The sequence below is a fragment of the Ambystoma mexicanum genome, chromosome 7p (genome assembly GCF_040938575.1).
Source record: "Ambystoma mexicanum isolate Mex_15411 chromosome 7p, UKY_AmexF1_1, whole genome shotgun sequence".
NCBI lineage: Eukaryota > Metazoa > Chordata > Amphibia > Caudata > Ambystomatidae > Ambystoma > Ambystoma mexicanum.
Window position 1 is genome coordinate 747,038,675 of NC_090939.1, and position 19,177 is coordinate 747,057,851.

The 19,177-nt window shown below is 45.6% G+C and overlaps 1 protein-coding gene across 1 annotated transcript in view; it reads right to left on the minus strand.

The window, feature by feature from the left end:
• Window positions 1-19,177, minus strand: part of SH3RF3 (SH3 domain containing ring finger 3) — a 1,766,125-nt gene that overhangs the window by 143,296 nt on the left and 1,603,652 nt on the right. The window contains exon 9 of the mRNA XM_069636866.1: window positions 15,042-15,379. Coding sequence (XP_069492967.1) covers window positions 15,042-15,379 — 338 coding nt within the window. The remainder of the gene's footprint in view (window positions 1-15,041; window positions 15,380-19,177) is intronic.

The following is a 19,177-nucleotide window of genomic DNA, read 5'->3' on the forward strand; positions in this document are numbered from 1 at the left end:
GACTGCACATTTTAACAACAGGATACATAAAACAATTAACATTATAACGGTAACAGTAGAAGCAATTTACAATTGTGAATCAGACCAACAAACAGTAAGTAGAGAAATCAAACTGAAGTGAAGAGGAGAGTAGTGCAGTAGAACTGAGAGGGAGATGGAGGGGTGGGGAAGAGGAGGAGGAGGGAAACGGATGGGGAAAAGGGTGAGAAGGGGGGGAGGGAGATGATCAAGGTGATGAGGCAAGGGGGGAGGGAGCAAGAAGGGGGAGGGGTTTCATGGCAGGGAATGGAGAAGGAGAGATTTAAGGGATGTGCGGAATGAGGAAAAGGTAGAAATAGAGCAGAGTGAGAGTTCCAGTGCAGGGGGGCTAGGAGTTGGAAGGAGCGGAAACGGGATGTGGCACAAGGGGATGGAGGAACAGTGAGAAGGAAGTGGTCAGCAGAGCGAAGGGAGCGGGAGGGAGTGTAGAAAGAGAGGATGGAGGAGAGATACGGGGGGGGGGCAAGACCGTGAGAGATTTAAAGACTAGGCAGAGAAAATGAAATTTAAGTTGGGAGTGCAAGGGAAGCCAGCCAAGGGAGGTTGGTGGTTTCACTTGTCCTCCAAGGGGTGTTTAGTGGTATTCCACCCACAGCGGATGGGGTGAGTGCACTGCGGCTGGGCCTCCTAAGGCAGGTACTAATGGAGTTGTATGACCGCCAGGCCCTGCATCACAAAGCACAAAATGGGGTAATTGCTATGAAAGTGTCTTGCATTACCCGGCTGCATATTGTATGTTGATTTAACTGAATCATTTTCTGTTGCTAGTAGTTTCTGTCCAGAGCCTGTCGTTCTCAACAAGGCAGTAGCGGTTCACAACAAAAATGACCGTCTGATGCTCTACTATGCAATGCTACCTCTTTAAAAACGTCCTAAGTCGTCTTATAGGTACGTAACCCGCATGTTTTGGAAGGAATGGAAGGCAACCCAAATGCTGCCCACCATTAAATATTTAAAGTATGCATTGATTTCAGCATTTACATGGGTCGGAGGCTAGGGCCTGATGAGGGCAGATGGCCTCAGCCCCCCATGCTGGAAGAGCAATTCTTCATATGGCGTCTCAACGCCCTTTCTCACAGAGAACTGTACACATATTTGCGATATAATTCTAAATATATACTAGCTCAAACTTGCCAACCCTACCAATTTAGGTGGTGGGATATCGCTTTTTAAGCAGTCCTACCACCTACCGATTTAGTGGCAACAATTATTTATTTATTGGCCTGGCTGCCTGAGGCCCGGCACAGCATGATCAGCATCCTCTGGTGGGCGTGTTAATGGCCCATCATTTTGATTGATCATTGCGTGCCTGACCAGCGTGAAAGTGACACTCTACACTGCCCTGTGCACCCCATAGTCCAGGCAGTCACTGTCAGCGTGAGACGCCTGCCATTGGCATCCCGCGACATTCTCTGGGCAGAGGCTGCTCTGTGCCTTATCGTCGTGCTGTGAGCTCCGAGCTGGCATCTCTCACTAGAAATTCTTCGCTGGTCTCGGTCTCTGCTCAGCTGAGCTGTAAATATGCAGCTGCTAGTTGCAAACCCATCTTCCCCCAAATTTCTGCAGGTAAGTGTTCAGGCAAAAATGAGAGTGGCAGATCAAAGTATAGCACTGCGAAAAGGACCATGTGTAGTCAGGCTCCGGAGGCACTGAAAAAGGAAAAAAGCCACACACTCGGCAGTAAATGTGTTTCAACTCTTGTGGAACAATTGCACACACACACGTTAGGCTGCCTTTCCCTATTGATGTTTTCGAGCCAAGAGCCTCTCGTGACTGGCTCTCAATAATGTGATTTGGCTCCTGTTCTAGAGTTGGAAAAAGGACTTGGGTTAGTGCAAGAATGCCCCACACTCATGCAGAGGCAACTTCATGAATGGAGGCACCTGGACGCTTGAATTTGGGTAGGGCAGGGGCGTTGCTAGGGGGGTGGGCTAAGGGGGCTATAGCCCCTGATCTTTTGGTTGTAGCCCCGGATAGAATCTCAGGAACTACAGCCAAAATACTAGCTAGCCCCCAGTCCCAACAGTTCCGACATCAGCTTAGCCCCGGGCTTTTTCCAGACCTAGCAACTCCCCTGGGGTAGGGGGCCACGTCTGAAAGCCCAGTGTCCTGTCATCTAGGGGAAAGGGGTGGAATCATGTAAGTGCTGCCTTCCCTGCGGGGCCCGGGACAGACCCATTAGCTCCATGACGTAGATTGAAACTTAGAAGGAAAAGCTTGACCGAAGGAGCAGAGCAACGCGATCTGGGGCAGCAGGTAAGGAGAAATGGGGGAGATGAAGAGTGGGGGAGGGGTGAGAGAGGTAAGCAGGGGGTCAATAGGAAGGCAATGAGCAAGTGCTAGTACAAGAGAAGCCTCAAGAGAGGGGGAAGAGAAGAAAACCGGAAGTTAAGCAAAGCAATGGTAAAAATGAAAGGATCAAGGAGGCTGTAGGGGGAGAGGAAACAGGCAGGTGGATGAGAAAGAGGAAAGGAAGGCAGGAGGTACTGAGGGGATATGAGAAAAAACAGGCAGCTGGATGAGAAAGAGGAAAGGAGGGCAGGAGACACTGAGGGGATAAGAGAACAACTGTTAAAAAGCCATGCAGCAATTAAGGGAGCACCCACAGCACCTGCCCCATGTTTCCATTTAGCAGTCTCATAATCTGACAATATATGTATCTCTGTATTACTTTTGTTCAGGTGGGGCTTGACTTAAAAGCTGTATTTGGGGGAGCCCTTGCGGCTGTCACTTCCATTGGGGTGAAGCAGTTTTAATTAGTAACTTTTTGAAATATTTGATGTGTCAAGGGAATGAAAGGCATCAGGGCCTTTCAACCTTTAGTTGAAAGTGGCCATGAGCCTGGGGGAGGCCCCCAGCAACTGCTGCATGTTGCCAGTCAGCAGTTGTATAACACACATTTGCGGGAGTCCTTGCGGCTGTCACTTCCCTTCCGGTATACAGAAGTGTTATCACCTTGTTGTCTTTTCACACCGGATCCTCCACAGCAGGCACTTGTTCAAATAGAAGGATTTATAGCTTTTCAGTGGGTATTTTGTGTTTCAGCTCCCTGCTGGCTGGCCATCTCGTGATTATCAGGGGGTATTTTTGAAGAGGAAAATATGTGTTAATGAGAAAGAAGCTGGTCACACTGCTCACAGCTCACGTATTTGGTACATTTCTTTCTAATGATCGGTCAGAGGATTATTGGATAGGCCACACCAGGCAGTCTTTTCCTGTGATCTCCGAAAGGCCACATGTCACTTCAGGTCATTTTCTGTGGTGACTGAAGGCCAAAGTTCATGTGAAATCCTTTCATGTTATATCATCATTATGCTAGATACTATTTCTGAAACTTTAAGATTCCTACAGATTTTTGGTCACAGAATGTTGGCATGTATGCTAGCTAAGTTGTAAACACAGCAGTGGCTTACCCAACTGTGCTCCCAAGTAACAGCAATGCAGAGAAATGACAGGAGTGACTTTGTGTGCATTGCACTTTCCTCTGCCCTCCTGCCTGCAACACATGAAATGAGCGGAACATGGCATCCCCACAAAAATGGTTTCCATTTCCCTGTGCCGCCATGCCAGAGGGACTAGATGCTTCTTTGCAGCCTCCATCTTTGTACAGGAGTGGCTTATTACCACACACCTTTTGCCCTCTACAAAGGACTGCAATGCAGGTGATGCAATCAGAGCTGCCTACACTCCCCCTCAGCCTTCTGTCCCAGTGTATACCATTCCTTTTTTGCACAGCACTCACGGAAGCATGCCCTCACACCATTGACGAGGGGCTTGTCATTTTTGCTGCCAAGGGATGGCCTGTTTGATGTCCTTGTGCTGCTTGCTGTCATTTAACGGTCCTTAGGTGACTCCTTTTCTGATCCAGCATACTGTCTTTTCGGGTTGTTTCATCGCTGCTCCTTCCTCATTTGATACCCCACTCTAATATAGGCTGTTATGTAATGTAATGTAATGTAATTTAAGGTGGTCTTGTACCTTTGTGCCATTTTGGTGACCTAGCTGCACGTGGCACAGTAAGGAAAGAGGTGGTGGTGAGGGGTTGTTAGTGGAAAAGAGGGGGATGGAGGCACAAAAACCTGTGGTGTTGATACGTGCAGGCCTGAAGTACCTGATTCCTGAGTACAGCTCTGGTCCTATGGATTTGGTGCTGACACTTTGGAATATGTTTATTAGAAAAGAGAACCCGAGAACTGATACAATTCAGTGCTCTCAATCTGTGAAAGTCGCTGATGTGGGGGAGGTTATGAAAGCGCCAAAGAGGCATGCTTTTTTATTGTTGAGTTCATGATAAACATCATACCTTACACAACATTAATAATACCGTATACAATATTCATAACAACCCTTAAAATTAAGACAAAACGATAAAAAAAGCAATTTTGATGATACTAGATTAAAATGTAGAAATTCACCACAGAAACCTTTAAAATCATTAATCAGAGTGGATCATAAAACAATACTTAAAAGTGCTTCTCCCTTCTTGGTTACAATGGACAATTTATCAAACATGTTAATTAAAACTTCACCAAAGCTAAAAGCAGAGACATTTGAGAACCAGGCATTAATCTGTTCCAAAGGCAGATAACAATAACTTCCAAGGTAGAATTAACATAGGGTTAAAAAAACGTCATCCTGGTCTCCATCATCCCCGAACATTCTATTGCAAGATGAAAAAATGACTCCATACTCTGCCCCTTTCAGGGTCTACAAGTTTGTAATTCCTTAGGAATATTTAATTGTGTAGCTAAGACTTCTGACGTGGGGAGACAATTGAATCTAAATTTTAAGTACCATTGGCAAGCTCTAGTAGATGGAAATGTCTTTAAATATGGTCTCAATTGCGTACATGGTGTTATATCGATTCAGCCTCTCTAGGTCATCAATGTCCCAAATCTTGTCCTATTTTTTAATCGCATTTTTCAAGACCCACTGAGAGACAGAATCATTTAGGTCCATCATCATCATAAAATGAACACATCCGTTTCTAAAATTTTGCATGAAAACATTCAAATTCATAGTGATCAAGTATGCCAAATATGATAAAATCCCTCTCTCATCACCATCATCTATTTTCAAAAAGAGGGACATACTTGTATAGATGTATTGGGACCACCAGGACTGCAGGCCTAATTCCAGTCGAATCACGCTTATAGGAACTGATTTAGGTAGGCCCAACACTTTCTTCAAAATTCACCCCTCCAGTCGATCCAAGAATTTCCCATTTGATAGCAAGAGTAGTTCAATTCCACTATTGGTGTCATCTTCATTCTATAAAACTCAATCAGAGAAAAGAGCGACTCTTCACAAGCTTCATCATTGAAATGCTAGATCTTAATTTTGCTTCTAATCAAGTTTTATTTCTGTGTTTGTGTGTGTGTGTCTATAACTGTGTGCTAATACGTGAGTGTATGCGGGGTACAGGGAGGGGGTGGGGCAGCAAGGAGCGACAGGGGACACGGGGCGTAAAACCCCCGGATTTACAAAATACAATCCCTCGGTCATGTCATTTTCCTGCTTTCTGGGGGCCACACAAAATCGAGTGAAATAAATCAGTCTTTTTTATGTGCGACCATCAGAAAGTGGAAAAATGACATAGACCCTGTTTAACACAATTCTAGCCAAAATCTTGGAGGAGACATCAATAATTGAAAAAGGTCTGTATCTCGGGATGATTCCTAGAACCCCTTTTAAAAATGGGAAAAACAATTGCTTGCTTCTAATAAGCAGGGCAAATGCCCATTTCTGCAACCTGAGTGAAGAGGCGAAAAAGAATCTCAGACCAAAGTATTGCGTTCTTTTTCAACAGACTATTCATTAGTCCATCATGCCCACAAGATCTGGAATTTTTTAAGTTGACTATGATATTCTCAATGTCATCCTTGTCATACTCATAATCCCAATTGAGCCCTGTGTCAGAGGTAGTTACATCACCTCCAAGAGTGTTTCTGTTTTGATCCCAGAATATGTACGAGAAGTGTTCAATCCAGATACTTTCGGCAATACTGGAAGACGGCTTATTTATCTGACTCTCATGTTTGAGCTTCAGCTTCCACCAAATAGACTTTGAGTTTCCCTTGATTATGTCACCCAGTAATTCCTGGTTGACTTTTATATATCTCAGAATATTATGATTTATTAACCATGACTTGAACGTAAACTTACAAGAGCATATCTCACTATTTCTAAGCTCCCAATTGCCTGTAGATTTAATCACTTGGTTCACCTTTGCTCATTTCCCTATCATACACATAGTTCTTATCTTCTGTAAGGTTCTGCTTCTTCCAATGCAATGTTGTGTGGATTTGTGTTTTCAACAGTGTCAATGTATTTGAAAACTATCCAGGTGAGCACACCAAATCTTTATCATCATCGTCCATACTGGTCCACCATATAACCAACATATTATTGACCTTCTCATCGTTACTACTTGCCTCAAGCAGTATTAATCAGATGAGTACAATGTGAAGTAGAGGCCCTGGACTCCATACTAGATAGTAAAAAGCAAACAGTAAGAATTCCATGGTCCCTCCTACCTGTTTTTGTGACAACGAATGATTCAATACTGTCCACAACAATATTGGCCATATAAATGTAATCCAAGGTGGATTTTGAGGCCACACCGAACCACATAGGTAGGGGCATTGATTCTAAACTAAAGAGGGATTTCACTTGACAGAAACCCCACTTAGCTAGAAACTGAGCCCAAGCAAATCCATCACTAACTTTTTTCCTCTTTTTGGAATTGTGAATCAAGTGAGGAATTCCAACATTCGCATTTAAATCTCCGACATCGGAGTTTATACTAGGACATACACTATTAAGATCTCCCACAATTATTATTAAATGATTATTTCCTTTCAAAACCCAGTCTATCAAAATGTTGTCAATTATGTTTATAAGAACATCATTAACTGGATTATAATAAACATTTATTGACAGCACAGAGCGAGAGACCCTTGATATATGATCGTCAATTGTCATTGGCAGAAAGCCATCAGATGATGTCAAAATATTCTTCCATTTGTGACCTTGAATATTCTTAACCACAGTTAGGATCCCCCCCAGGGGGTGTCCCATTGACCCTTTTTTAGCACGTTTATCCAATACGCTAAACGCATCAAAAATAGGAGTGGTGCATATCCAAGTTTCTTGTACAAAAATAATGTTATATTTTGAAAAAACTACGCTCAGTGCTCTATCCAAAACTGTTATAACCTAGTCTATTCCAAGACAAACACTTCCACTCTGTAGTTTGCAAACATTGATTAGAAGGTTGGATACTTTTCAGTAGGGATGCAAGCAAGGCAAAATTCGCTGATTCCAACTCAATTGGGACCTGGCTATCTTTCCCATCACTCTGTACATTTTATACTAGGTTTTATACTAGGTTTACTTGTCGAACTCTTGTGCACATTGTTGACCTTTCCATTGCTCACAGCATCCCCCTCATAACAATTGAAACCTCTTTTCATAAACTCTGTCTGCATGTTTAAGACCATGTTTTTAACCAGATGTGAATACAAATGTACTTCACATTATCCCAACACCTGTCTATCAAACAAATGAACACACATTAACTCCATAGAGGAAATTGCTGTTAATTTAGGTATAATAGAAAAGAGGGATACCATTTTGGCCTGTTCAATGGTGCATTCCTCTCATTTTGAATAACTGCTTCAAAAATAATAGATAAGGAATTTGACTCAGAGAAGCGCACTCCAACGGAACCAGCTTTAACCAACCTGTCAGGCAGTGTTCTTTTGTCTGCTTGTATAATGCTCTCATCTTCTTTGTGGATTAGCAATCCAACCACTTTCACACACTCCAACTCATTATTCACTCATTCTGCCGGAACCCCTTCTCTCACTAACCTCACCTCTAGTCACTCTACGGTTATTGTCAGTGTTTACCACTCCCTCTGTCCACTTGCTCATCATTTAAAAGCTCTTCAATTACCCTATCATTACAGTTGCCATCTTCCTTGCCAACAGTGGTACAAAACCATCGTCTTAAGCCAATCTTTTTCACCTGGTTTTTAGTACTCCGTTTTTTACGTTTAACCTTTCGATATTTTAATATTACGAACTTCAACTTTGCATTCAATTGGACCAAATTTCACAACCACCAACATTTGAATCACGAACCACATTCATCTTATTCATGTTGCATAATTTAGATTGTTTTGATGTATCATTAATAACAATCACTTCAGGCATCAAGTGTACCTCAACAGATTCTGTCTGAGATTCTCTTAATTGTGATGAATTCAGAATGTTTCTTAAAAACCTTCTGGACCCTCTATTGTTGTGTATGGCTTGTCCCTTTATGTTTCTTGTCTTCTTCTCAGCCAGACCATTGTTATGTTTCTGGGCAACCAAACCATCCCCATTATTGTCGTTTTCTCTATGGGTGTCCCCTGTAAAATACCATTGGTAACACTCTCAATTACATTTTCATCAATATTGTTTGTACTAGCAACTTCATTCGTCTTACTATTATCTCTAAAATCACCAGTTAATACAAATGTTTTTAATTAAGAATACAACCACTGTGTCTTACATTCTAATAAATTACTGCAGAACCAGGTTTAATGCAATCAAGGGACTGCTTCCAACATCGGTCACTTTTGTAATAGGGGGAACTTCACCTTGAAAAGGAACCTTGAACCGATTGCCAACATTTGACTCAGCATGCATAGTAGTTTCTCTCGACAATACAATGTCTTCTCTAACATATGGTGAGCCAGATCTCTCAACCAAGTTGGGCATATCATCCCTTTCCCGATCACTAGGGGAATCACACAATTCAGGAGAGGCACTCAATCTCGCTGATGACACTTTAAGAGCTTGTATTTCTTCCTCTGAACTAATACAAACATCCTTCGAAGAGATACTGGCCTGTCTTTCTACGTCTCTCAACAGTGGACCAGATATATCCAATCGTTCACAGAAGTCCTATCTAATGCCCACCATCGCAGAATCGGAAATAGATTACTCAGACTGAAAAGCCTGACTGTAAGTGTTAGGAAGCATGCGTGTGAAAAACAATATCCTTTTTCCTTGATCACAATGGTTAGTGTTCATCCTCTCCTTTCGAATATTTTGAACTAACTCGTTGTCAAGCGGAGTACTACTTTCGCTTCTCAAATGGCAGCGATTCTTTCCACGCATTTTAAATAACAATTACACACAGTGTAAACAAGAATAGTTAGAGGGCGGGTGCTCCAATCCATACACTTCCATATTAGTAATTGTAAAGGATACATAGAGATCAACCAAAAACATCAACCGCTTCCACCTGCGAAGAAGCGCGAGCGAAACAATGTTGGATTTAACCACTTGCTTACGCCGGCAACTTACTTGAACAGACGTAATAAATGGAGAGTTAGTGCCCACACCTAACTCACTGTACAGCGGATCAGCGAGACACTGTGCACTGATCTTATTACCCTTTCCTTTTGGTATGGAGCAAAAATAATAATACCCCCACTTTTATTTAGGATGAGGTGCAATGCCAGTTGATAACTTCACTTACGTAGCCGACGTAGGTTTTCACTGCCCTGCACAACAAGAGACAGAACTAATAAATGTCTTACCATAGAACGGTACCACGCTGCAATTTGGCCAATGCAGTCAAAGAGCCTAACAGCCTTCTCACTTGCCAACTCACTTGCTCCCAAAGCACGTGCAAGTCGTGTGGCCCGCTGTAATTATGTTGTCCACAGGTGGTCTCAGGTGTGGTGGGCGGAACCTGATTTCAGAAGGCAAGTAAAAACAAAAGCCTTCCTCCAGCGCCACATGTAACACAATGCAGAAGCCTTTCTCCAAAGTCGCACGTTTATTCCACTAGCCTGTGCAGTCCGCCAGCCTTCTCCTTTGCCAACTCACTTGCTCCCAAGGCTCCCCAAGAGACATGCTTTATCATAGCTCAATTAATGCTAATGTGATGCTGATAGGCACGATGAAGCCAAGTGGGGGAATCTTTGTGTGATGTGTAAATTTATAAAATATTTTGCAGGTGATTCAGTCACGAAGAAGAGGGGGTAGACAAATGAGGGTACATGTAGTGGGGGGAAAGTTTGGTGCCATCGGGTGTAGGGGAACAAGTGCTACTGAAGGATTTGATCGGGGTGGAGTGTTAGCTGTTTGTGGTAGTGTTCGCTTGATTCCGTTTCATTTGCGTAGAATATATCGCAAATCAATCCATTCTCCAGTAGTCTTTGCCAAACCTGTTAGGTTTATATAATTTTAGGGTAGCCCCCTAGCGGGATGAGGTTACAGTGAGTGGGTGTAACATAATGTCATGTATGATGACAAAATAGCCTGAAATGTTTTACTTTTAATATTACAATGATGCAGCTAGATCTGTCTCTGGAAGTGAGGCCTGCTAATCAGAGCCCCATTTCATGAGACTCAATGCTGAAAAGTGTAGTGCCAGCATGTGACTGCTGAGCGTGTATACTAACAACTCTCATCAGCTGCCTTCTAGTTTGGCAAATGGCATTAAAAGTGACATGTGCCTTCCTGCCAAAAGATTGATTGTGCCCAAAGCTCCACCAGCCAGAATTAGCCTTTAACTGTGGGCAATCCTGAACCCAAATTAAATTGTACAATTATCTGTTCCAAGCTGACATATGTAGAACCAGGGACTTAAATTCTCTTGGAGACCCTCTAGGGAGACCCCCAGCAACCAGAGGTCATGAAACAGCCCTGGAACCTATTCGAGCGTCAATCAATTTTCAGCCCAGCTCAACTGCTTCACGACCGTTTCTGAGCCCCTGCAATCACTGGGAGCTGCCTTAGTAACTTGCCACTTTTCAATCTGTGTCGAGTTGCCGAGTCACTGACTCAAGCATTGCCTGCCTGCGCATCTGCCATTTGAGATGATTAGCACTGAAAAACAACACTGCACCATTGGACTCTTTGAGCCAACGTGACTGTTTCGAGATGCCCACTCTACCCATCACCTGCCCGTTCTTCATCTGATTAGAACCGATCACCGCTACAGGACCGCACTGCATCTCTGGACTGTCTTGCTCACGTTCCATTGGAAGCAACTGACTTATAATATCTTGATGCCGACTCCACTCACTTAAAGCACCTAGAAGCCTGACTATATGCTCTTGAGCACCAAGAACATCCATTTAAGTTATTGAGATGGATCTGTCTCCCTGGATTCCCTTAGAGGACCCTTGCGACTAGTAAGACCTCACTCTCTACTTTGTTCTACAGGCATCTTCATTGAACTTGACATTGCTGCGCCAATGATTGCCTGTGCATCCATGTCTTCAGATCCCGAATCCCCCCTTTCACTAAAAACTCTGCATGTTCTGTATCTTCCTTTAGAGTGGTGGCTAACAGTGTCTTTGACCAGTAAGTTTGTGTTGCTTGTGTAATTAAAGTATCCTATTCTTGTAGAACCTTGGTTGGAAATTCTTTTATTTGGTCCCACGTTACTATTATTGTTTAGTCGCCTTTTGTGCAAGCTCACATCTCCCCTGAAAAGAATAGCCTGCCCTCGGCCCATAATACATTAAAGAGGCAAAGGACCTATGTCTGTCAAGCTGTGTTGGTTTCACCTTTACAGCTGGGATCACTGCGGATTAAGTGTTAGTGCAGGGCTCAGTAGGAGCTGTATTCATTTGTCATCCCTGTACTCCCCTGTACTCCTGCAGCGCAATAGCGTCACAGTGGGTGTGTAGTTGGTCGAGGTACTGGTGCTGGCCCTGTGCCACTGTTAGTTGAATATCCAAGTTTGGTGAGTACCAGACTTTGCATTTGTGAAATGCAAAGGAAGATCCTCAGTGCTATGTTTGGTTGTTGGCAGGCGCCATTCCTATGGGATCACTGCTGATGGGGGTGTTCTTGATGATAGCTAGTGGGCAGATATCCTTGTTATGGATTTAGGACCCCTGCTGTGGTAGGCGTGATGGGCGATGCATACAGTTTTGATGTGAATCCTATGGTCGATGGGGTGCCAATAACCAGTCTTTCCCAGTGTGTTGTGTCACCACTGCTCCCTTTCTGTGATGCTTTGCAGCTCCTCCAATCTGCATGGTCATGCACACTGCATTTCCTAGTCCAATACCATGTGTTGCCATCGCTGTTCAGTCATTCCGGAGGCATTTCCCTGGTTTCTGCTGGACTTCCGGGTCAACCCGATGCTCCGTGTTTAACACCTTTAAACTTACCAGCCGATGCAGTGTCGAAGTGACTGAGTCTTCCGTTACTGATCGTTTCTCCATAAGTATCTTTTCTGTATGTTTTAATTTTAAATTTTGTGACAACAGCACTTTTTAGTGGCTCACCACCTGGGCACACCTGGTAGACTTACAGGAGTTTGTTTGCGCTGTGGCTTAAAATCAACATTTCATTTTCATTTTTACTTCACACTCATTTATACAAGACTAACGACCACTGTAAAGTGCTGAGGACATAAGGAGATGGTTCAAGATTTTTGCAATCGTAGTTTTACTTTTTGTCTGAAACAACAGGTCAGTTGTTAGGTGCGGATCCCGCAGAAGGAAATATCATGTTTTTTTTGGCCTGCCCTTGAAACGCGTTGTCCATGACCCTAGAACGTCTGAAAGGGGCGCAATCAGAAGGCTTGTACTACTGGACCTGCGAGCATGGGTAGGGGGCACCGGGCGACTTCATCCTTCAGCTAGAGATGAGCTCTACCATACAGGGCTTTTTGGGAAAGAGTTCGCATCTTGAATTGAACTCTGGCCCTGACTGGAAGCCTGCGTAGTCTACGGCAGCCGGGGTGAGATGCTCCCGCCAAGGTGTCGGTGTGACGAACCTACATGTGGCATTCATTTGAACATGGCGGTGGTTCTGGGTCCTTTGTGGGTGACCCCCAAGCAGCATATCAAGCATGGCACAAATGATGGCATGAACACAAGTAACGCAATGCATTTCCGAAAGACGGCGTCGTAGCATACGACAGTAATAACAACAGAACGAACATAACTTCCACAAAGATAGAGATTAAAAGAGGCAGATGATATGGGCAGGACAAGCACAATAGCGTCCAACTCAATGTTTAGTATGAGAAAAGCAAGGCTACACACGTGGAGCCCTGATGTCAGCGAATTAACGCCAACGGATTCCCCAACCACCCACTGTTCAACCACAAGGTTTCAATTTAGAACCTTGTGCACATGCAGCCGCATCAAACACCACAGCATTTGGCAGGTCCATTGCTATCTTGCCTCTGGAGCACCCGCCTTCTCATAGCATTGGTGCATTGCGTATCTGTCATTGATCTGACGGCTACAATGCATTGCTACGGACCATTTCCTTGTGGCAGCAATGCCTTCCAGGGAAGGCCTTTCCACTGCTGACTGGGCTGGGACTTCAGCAATCAAACAAAAGCCAGGAAACTCCAGGTGCGTGTTAATATGCGGGGCACAGGGATTCTAATGAAGCGCCAAAGAAACTCAGGTGCTTTCCAGTTCTATTCATCATATAGGTCACGGGCTACAGAGAAAATCTTATTCACAAGTCATCGTGTTTCAACGCGCGCGTGCGCGCACACACGAACGTGCACACACCCACAACCCTACATCTGGGATTCTAAGCAGGTCATTCCTTTGGATAGCCCCGCCTCGAGGACAGAGGCATGCTCTTTGGTGGGAGCGGAGCAGACCGTGAAACGTAATGAACTGATAGCGGTGTGACGGTACAGCCATCTCTTTGCTCATTGGTGCAAGATTAATCCTCACATATTGATCTGATAGATACACCTGTGCTGTCAGGGATCATGGAGCAAATATTGCAGGAAATACCCACTTATGGTTGCAATCAAATTTCCAAATCTAGTAAGAGCATGCTCGACCACCCACCACTCCCCTGGATAATTCAGAGGGACTCATTGACAGGTCTGGCATTCAGACCTGCACTGACAGAAGGCAGTACCACTTTTCTTTTCCAAAGAAGGGGGGCATGGTTGGAAAATTGCCTGCAGGCATCTCCAGATAGGCTGTTATTGAAGCCAATCCGAGACAGCCAGGATAGCCCATAAAGGAGTTTCAGGGTGCTTGAGATGAGCCTAGACAAGCCTGGCAATTTCACTATGGACCCTAGCTCAGAGGCAGCCATTATGGACAGGAAGGATGCTTCTACTGAAGGTTCACCAGACTAGTTGGTCAGGGGTGGACTGGCCTACAGGGAACTGTGGAGATTTCCCAGTAGGCCTCTGTACCTTAGTCCTCTTTTTGTGGTAACCTATTCTATTTCCAAATGTTCTCATAGGAAAATGGTTTGGCTTGCTGAAAATGTGTAATATGGGGCCACTTTATTATTTCCAGGGCCTCTTTTGGTTCCCAGTCCACCCCTCCAGATAGTAGGTGGAGAGAGGGTTGGGTTGGGTTCTACCATACTTAGAGCAGTGAAACTGCAGACCCACAAGAAGATTGAGTGGCATAATTTTACAAGCACGAAGGAAGAAGGCAGGTGTGGGTGTGTGAGGCAAATACCCACAATTCCATGGTGGGTGAAAAAGCCTCCTAGCTGAAATATGAGAGTAGAGTAGGATTTCAGCTAGCCACGCATGCAACAGTCACCCAACAGCAATCCTTCACCTGCAGCTCACAGCCACAGAGCAATGCATTGTGGATATGCAAATAAGCTCAAAAGCACACTATGAGCTGAATTTTCTTCAGGGACCAGATGACACTAAGAAGCTTATAGCTCCCTGCCCCACGGGAATCACTGAAATAAATGAACCGTACAACTTAACGGAGATTGCATTCACACAGATAGTCTTGCATAGATTGAACACATACACGACTGACAACTTCTGGTCCATCAATGCCTTGATGATAACATCACATCAATAAGGCACACCAAGGACCACTGAGGATCAAACTAGTGGTGAAATGGGAGAAAGGATATTTTCAAAGTGTAATGATCTCATCAGAGCCAATGGAAACCGGCCTCTATTCCAATGTTCTCCCCAAAGCACCTTCAAGTTGGGATCATCGCTTTCCTTCTTACCTTTCACGCGGTAATGGCTTCGGCTCAGGACGCACTGCCGCCATCGTCAGAGACGCTTGCCTGACCGGAGAGGGGATGGAAAAATTCAGATCCAAGGAGCCTGTTTTTCGGTGCAGCGGATGCATCCCCATGGCGCCTTGCATCTCGCTTTCAATAGGGCACGAGCCGGCCCTGCCATGGCTGGATAGGGATGAGATGTGGGGGCCCACAGCCCCCTGCCCAACGCCATCGTCCACCGCTGCCTGAGGATCATGGGTCGGGGATACTGAAGGAGGGGTGCGTGACTTCTTCTTGGAGGATCCGGCTAAAAGTTTCAGGAGCCCACTTTTCTTTTCTTTCTGTGAGGGAAAAGTAAAAAAGCCTATTATTCCTAAATAATTCTACACATAAAGAAAAAACACATAATATCATCGCTTAACATTTTCTTGTGACAAACTTGTTTTCTGAATAGATTTTTGCGAATAGCAGTACATGGGAAAAGATCCCTTAAAAAGACATTGATGATAATATTTGTTTTGTCGGATAAAATCCATTAAACAACACAAAATACAACCAATTCATTACATAAAAGACACAAAATGGAGAATTAAAAACAAATGAAAACATGCAAGACATAAAATAGAGCAACAAAATCAAAAGATTAAAAAATCATGATAAGATATCCATATAGTGTTTCCTCACTCTCATTGCCCTCTTAAGAGAACATAATAACGCCTAGGACACACAAGGCGAATCATCCATGAGGAGGTAGTATAAGGCTGCAGGACATTGTGTACATTTCTGTTGCTTCAGAACAGGACGACTGGTGTGTTGCCTTATATGTAAATGGCTCCATGTAATAATGTCCCCTCAAAAATATCGGCATGCTAAAAAACGACGAAAAATTGCTGTTTTTTGAGGGAACATTATTACATGGACCATGCAGGGGACACCCCCGCAACCCCAAACCCTTTTTTTCTTTCAAGGTGTGCAGGAACACCCCCGGAACCCCCGCTCCCCCTGTTCCTAAATATAAGGTCACCTATGTAATGTCGCCACAACCTTTTACCAACGACATTATAGATGGCGACCATATATATGGGGATATTATTACCTGATACCATGTAAATATGCGGGGCACAAGAGAATACAATTTAAAACATTCTCCTCCATTACATTACACAATGGACAGCTGAAGTCATCTGGGTAGCCTTGCCAGTTTACAGTTTTGGCTCTCGACAGGAGACTGTTAAAATGGGCTCTTGTGATTAACCAGCGGTCTGATTTCCTGTGGCTCAGGGTATGCTACTTCTACATAGAGTCCACACTACTTACAATTGCATGCATCCGGTTTGCATTATTTATCAGTTCACTCGTTTCAAGCTGTTCTGTTACAGATGATACGAAGACTTTCTTATAAATATTCTTATCTTCAATGCTCAGTGTGCTACATGGCGGAAAAAGAGCTAAGACATTCGTCTGATGCACATTGGTTCTAATATAGCATAGCCGCGGGATCTTGTTCCAGCCTTCTCGTAATAGAATAGCCTTGATATATTGAGTCAGGCCCGCCGTAGGGTTTGACCGGATTCTAAGGCAATGTAGAAGTGCGGCCATACGCCAATCATCCTCCAGAAATCTAGCACCCAATTCCACATGCACTGCAAAGGTAGGGGCCGAACAGGGAAGACCCAGAAGCCTTTTGAAAAAATGTATTCTCCATTATCTCTAATTCTGACACATTTGCATATTCCCATAGCGAGGCACCATAGCTAATTGCTGCCTTTGTCCCTACCTCATAAACCTTGAGTATCATAGGGAGTGGTTGACCTTGGCACGAAGCTGCAAAACAGAAACACTCCCCCCAGCGATTGACTCATTCTAATTTCCTGTTTGTTTTCGACACCGCCAACGAGAACCATATTCCTAAGTAGTCAAAATCATAAACCCTCAGTACAAAGAGGGCGCTAGAGAGCCGTCCAAGATGCCTGCTTACTAGAGAGCTCCGCACCGATCCCGAGAAAGATCCTGATAAAATAGCGTTATTCTCCCCCGAATGCCCCCCCCATCCACCTCGATAACATACTCCAGGTCTCTAACGACTGGCAGATACCAACTTCATCGCCCTCTGCCATTATCCTGGTCAACGCAGCGGCGGCAGGGGCGAGGCCGCAGCGGCGCAGCACTTCAGCGGCGGGGTGTCCGACCCTCCAGCATCATCCTCGCCCGAGCGACCGTCCCCAGATCAATCAAGGAGCAGGCTGCCAGGCGAGGCGGGTGGCGCCTGGGCTCCTTGGAGGTGGCGCCCGCGGCAGGCCCGAAATCCGCAGCCCGAGAATAGCGGAGGCGGCTGAGAGCCCGCCCGGCCCGCCTGCGCCATCGGCCTTCCGGTCGGTCGGGGCGCTGACACTTGCATCCAGCCTACAGAGCCCTCCAGACCCAGCCGGAGAGTGAGGGAACACACCATCGGCACCAGGTAGGAGCGGCGCCCCCCCGCCCACCCTGGGCCTCTTCCCCGGCCCACAGATCCCCGCACGGTTGCCCAGCCGCGCTCTACAGGCCTCCGACTCCGTGAACTGTTAACGGCCCCAACCACAGGCCCATCTCCAGCAAACGATCAGACGAGAGGCCCGTGCGGCTGCCCCACCCAGGCCGTCCGAGCCCGGCTGTGAAAGGGCTTTAAAACTCACAAACTCTCCAGCCTTCTAGATCTACACGGCCCGGGCCCCGCCATCTCCGATGCGCCCTGCCGGCGGAGGCCCCGAGCGAGGTCGAGCGACTAAAAGACATAGCGGGAAAACTCTTCGCTGGGGCCCACGCCGAGCTGCGACAACTCCTGGGCAGCGGCGACCTCGTGGAGGGCCTCTGCTGTTTTTCAGTGCCCTGACACCGGGACACGTCGACCACAGCGCCACACAACCGTCACCCAGGCCAGACGAGTGGGCCCTTTCCCGCCGCACCCAATGGAGTCGGGAATCCATATCAGCATGGGCAAAACGGACAAATCGCAGCAAAAATTGTTGTTTGAAACCGGGGCCATAGCCAAAACTCCCAAGCAGTCGAACCGAGAGTTGGCGTCATCACCAAGCATGGAACAAGAAACCGAGTCAATACCCCAACAATCTCTCGACATACGAGAAATACTGCTCGATCTCAAAACAGGAATAGGCAACCTCGATGCCAAAATTGACACCCTATCATCCAAAGTCGATTTAATACAACACCGCCTCGATAAACACGGCGAGAGGCTCGACACTGTTGAACAGAGGGTCTCCGATCTGGAAGACAACTCCATGGCCCTGTCCTCCAAAGTGTCATCATTAGAACGCCAAGTAAAAGAAATTGTCGCCAAAAACGAAGACTTGGAGGGGCGCAGTCGCCGCAACAACATTAGACTGGTTGGGATCAGAGAGCAACAAAATCCTGCAAAAATGGAAGACTTCGTGGAACGATTATGCAAAGATATCTTTGGAACAACCACCTTCTCGCCACTATTTGTGATTGAAAGAGCTCACAGGATCCCGACCAATCGCCCAATTCCAGGGTCGGCACCTCGCCCCATAATTGCCAGACTGCTGAATTTCAGAGACCGCGATCTAATACTCAGGTTGGCCAGGGACAAGGGCAACATTCAATTCGATGGTGACAAAATCCAAATATTCCCCGATTTTTCACCAGCGGTGCAAGCGTCCCGAAGAGCCTTCGGTGGAGTTAAACGCCGCCTCCGAGAGGGGCAAATTCAATATTCAATGCTTTTCCCAGCTAAATTACGCATCCTCCATGCTCAAAAAACGCAATTCTTCTCATCACCAGAAGAAGCCAAGAGCTTTCTCGATAATATCGGATGTCGCCCATTACGTGAAATGCCTAGACCACGAGGGAGAGTGAGGAATGGGGGCGATCCGCCCTGAAAAGCACCCCACATTCAGCTCGACTTAGGAGATCGGGAAATTAGCAAAAGCCAGTTAAATACACCTTGCGATAGGTGTTCTTGGAGGGCACCAGCGCCCCATGCACAGCACTGTTCATAATGTTACTTGGGGGGGGGTCACATTCGGGCGGTTTGGGGGTTGCCCGACGGGGAGGGAAAAAGGGGAGATGGGACACAAGTTGGGGAAAGTGTCCCCAGAAGACACAAGCCAAGAGTTTTAGACGTG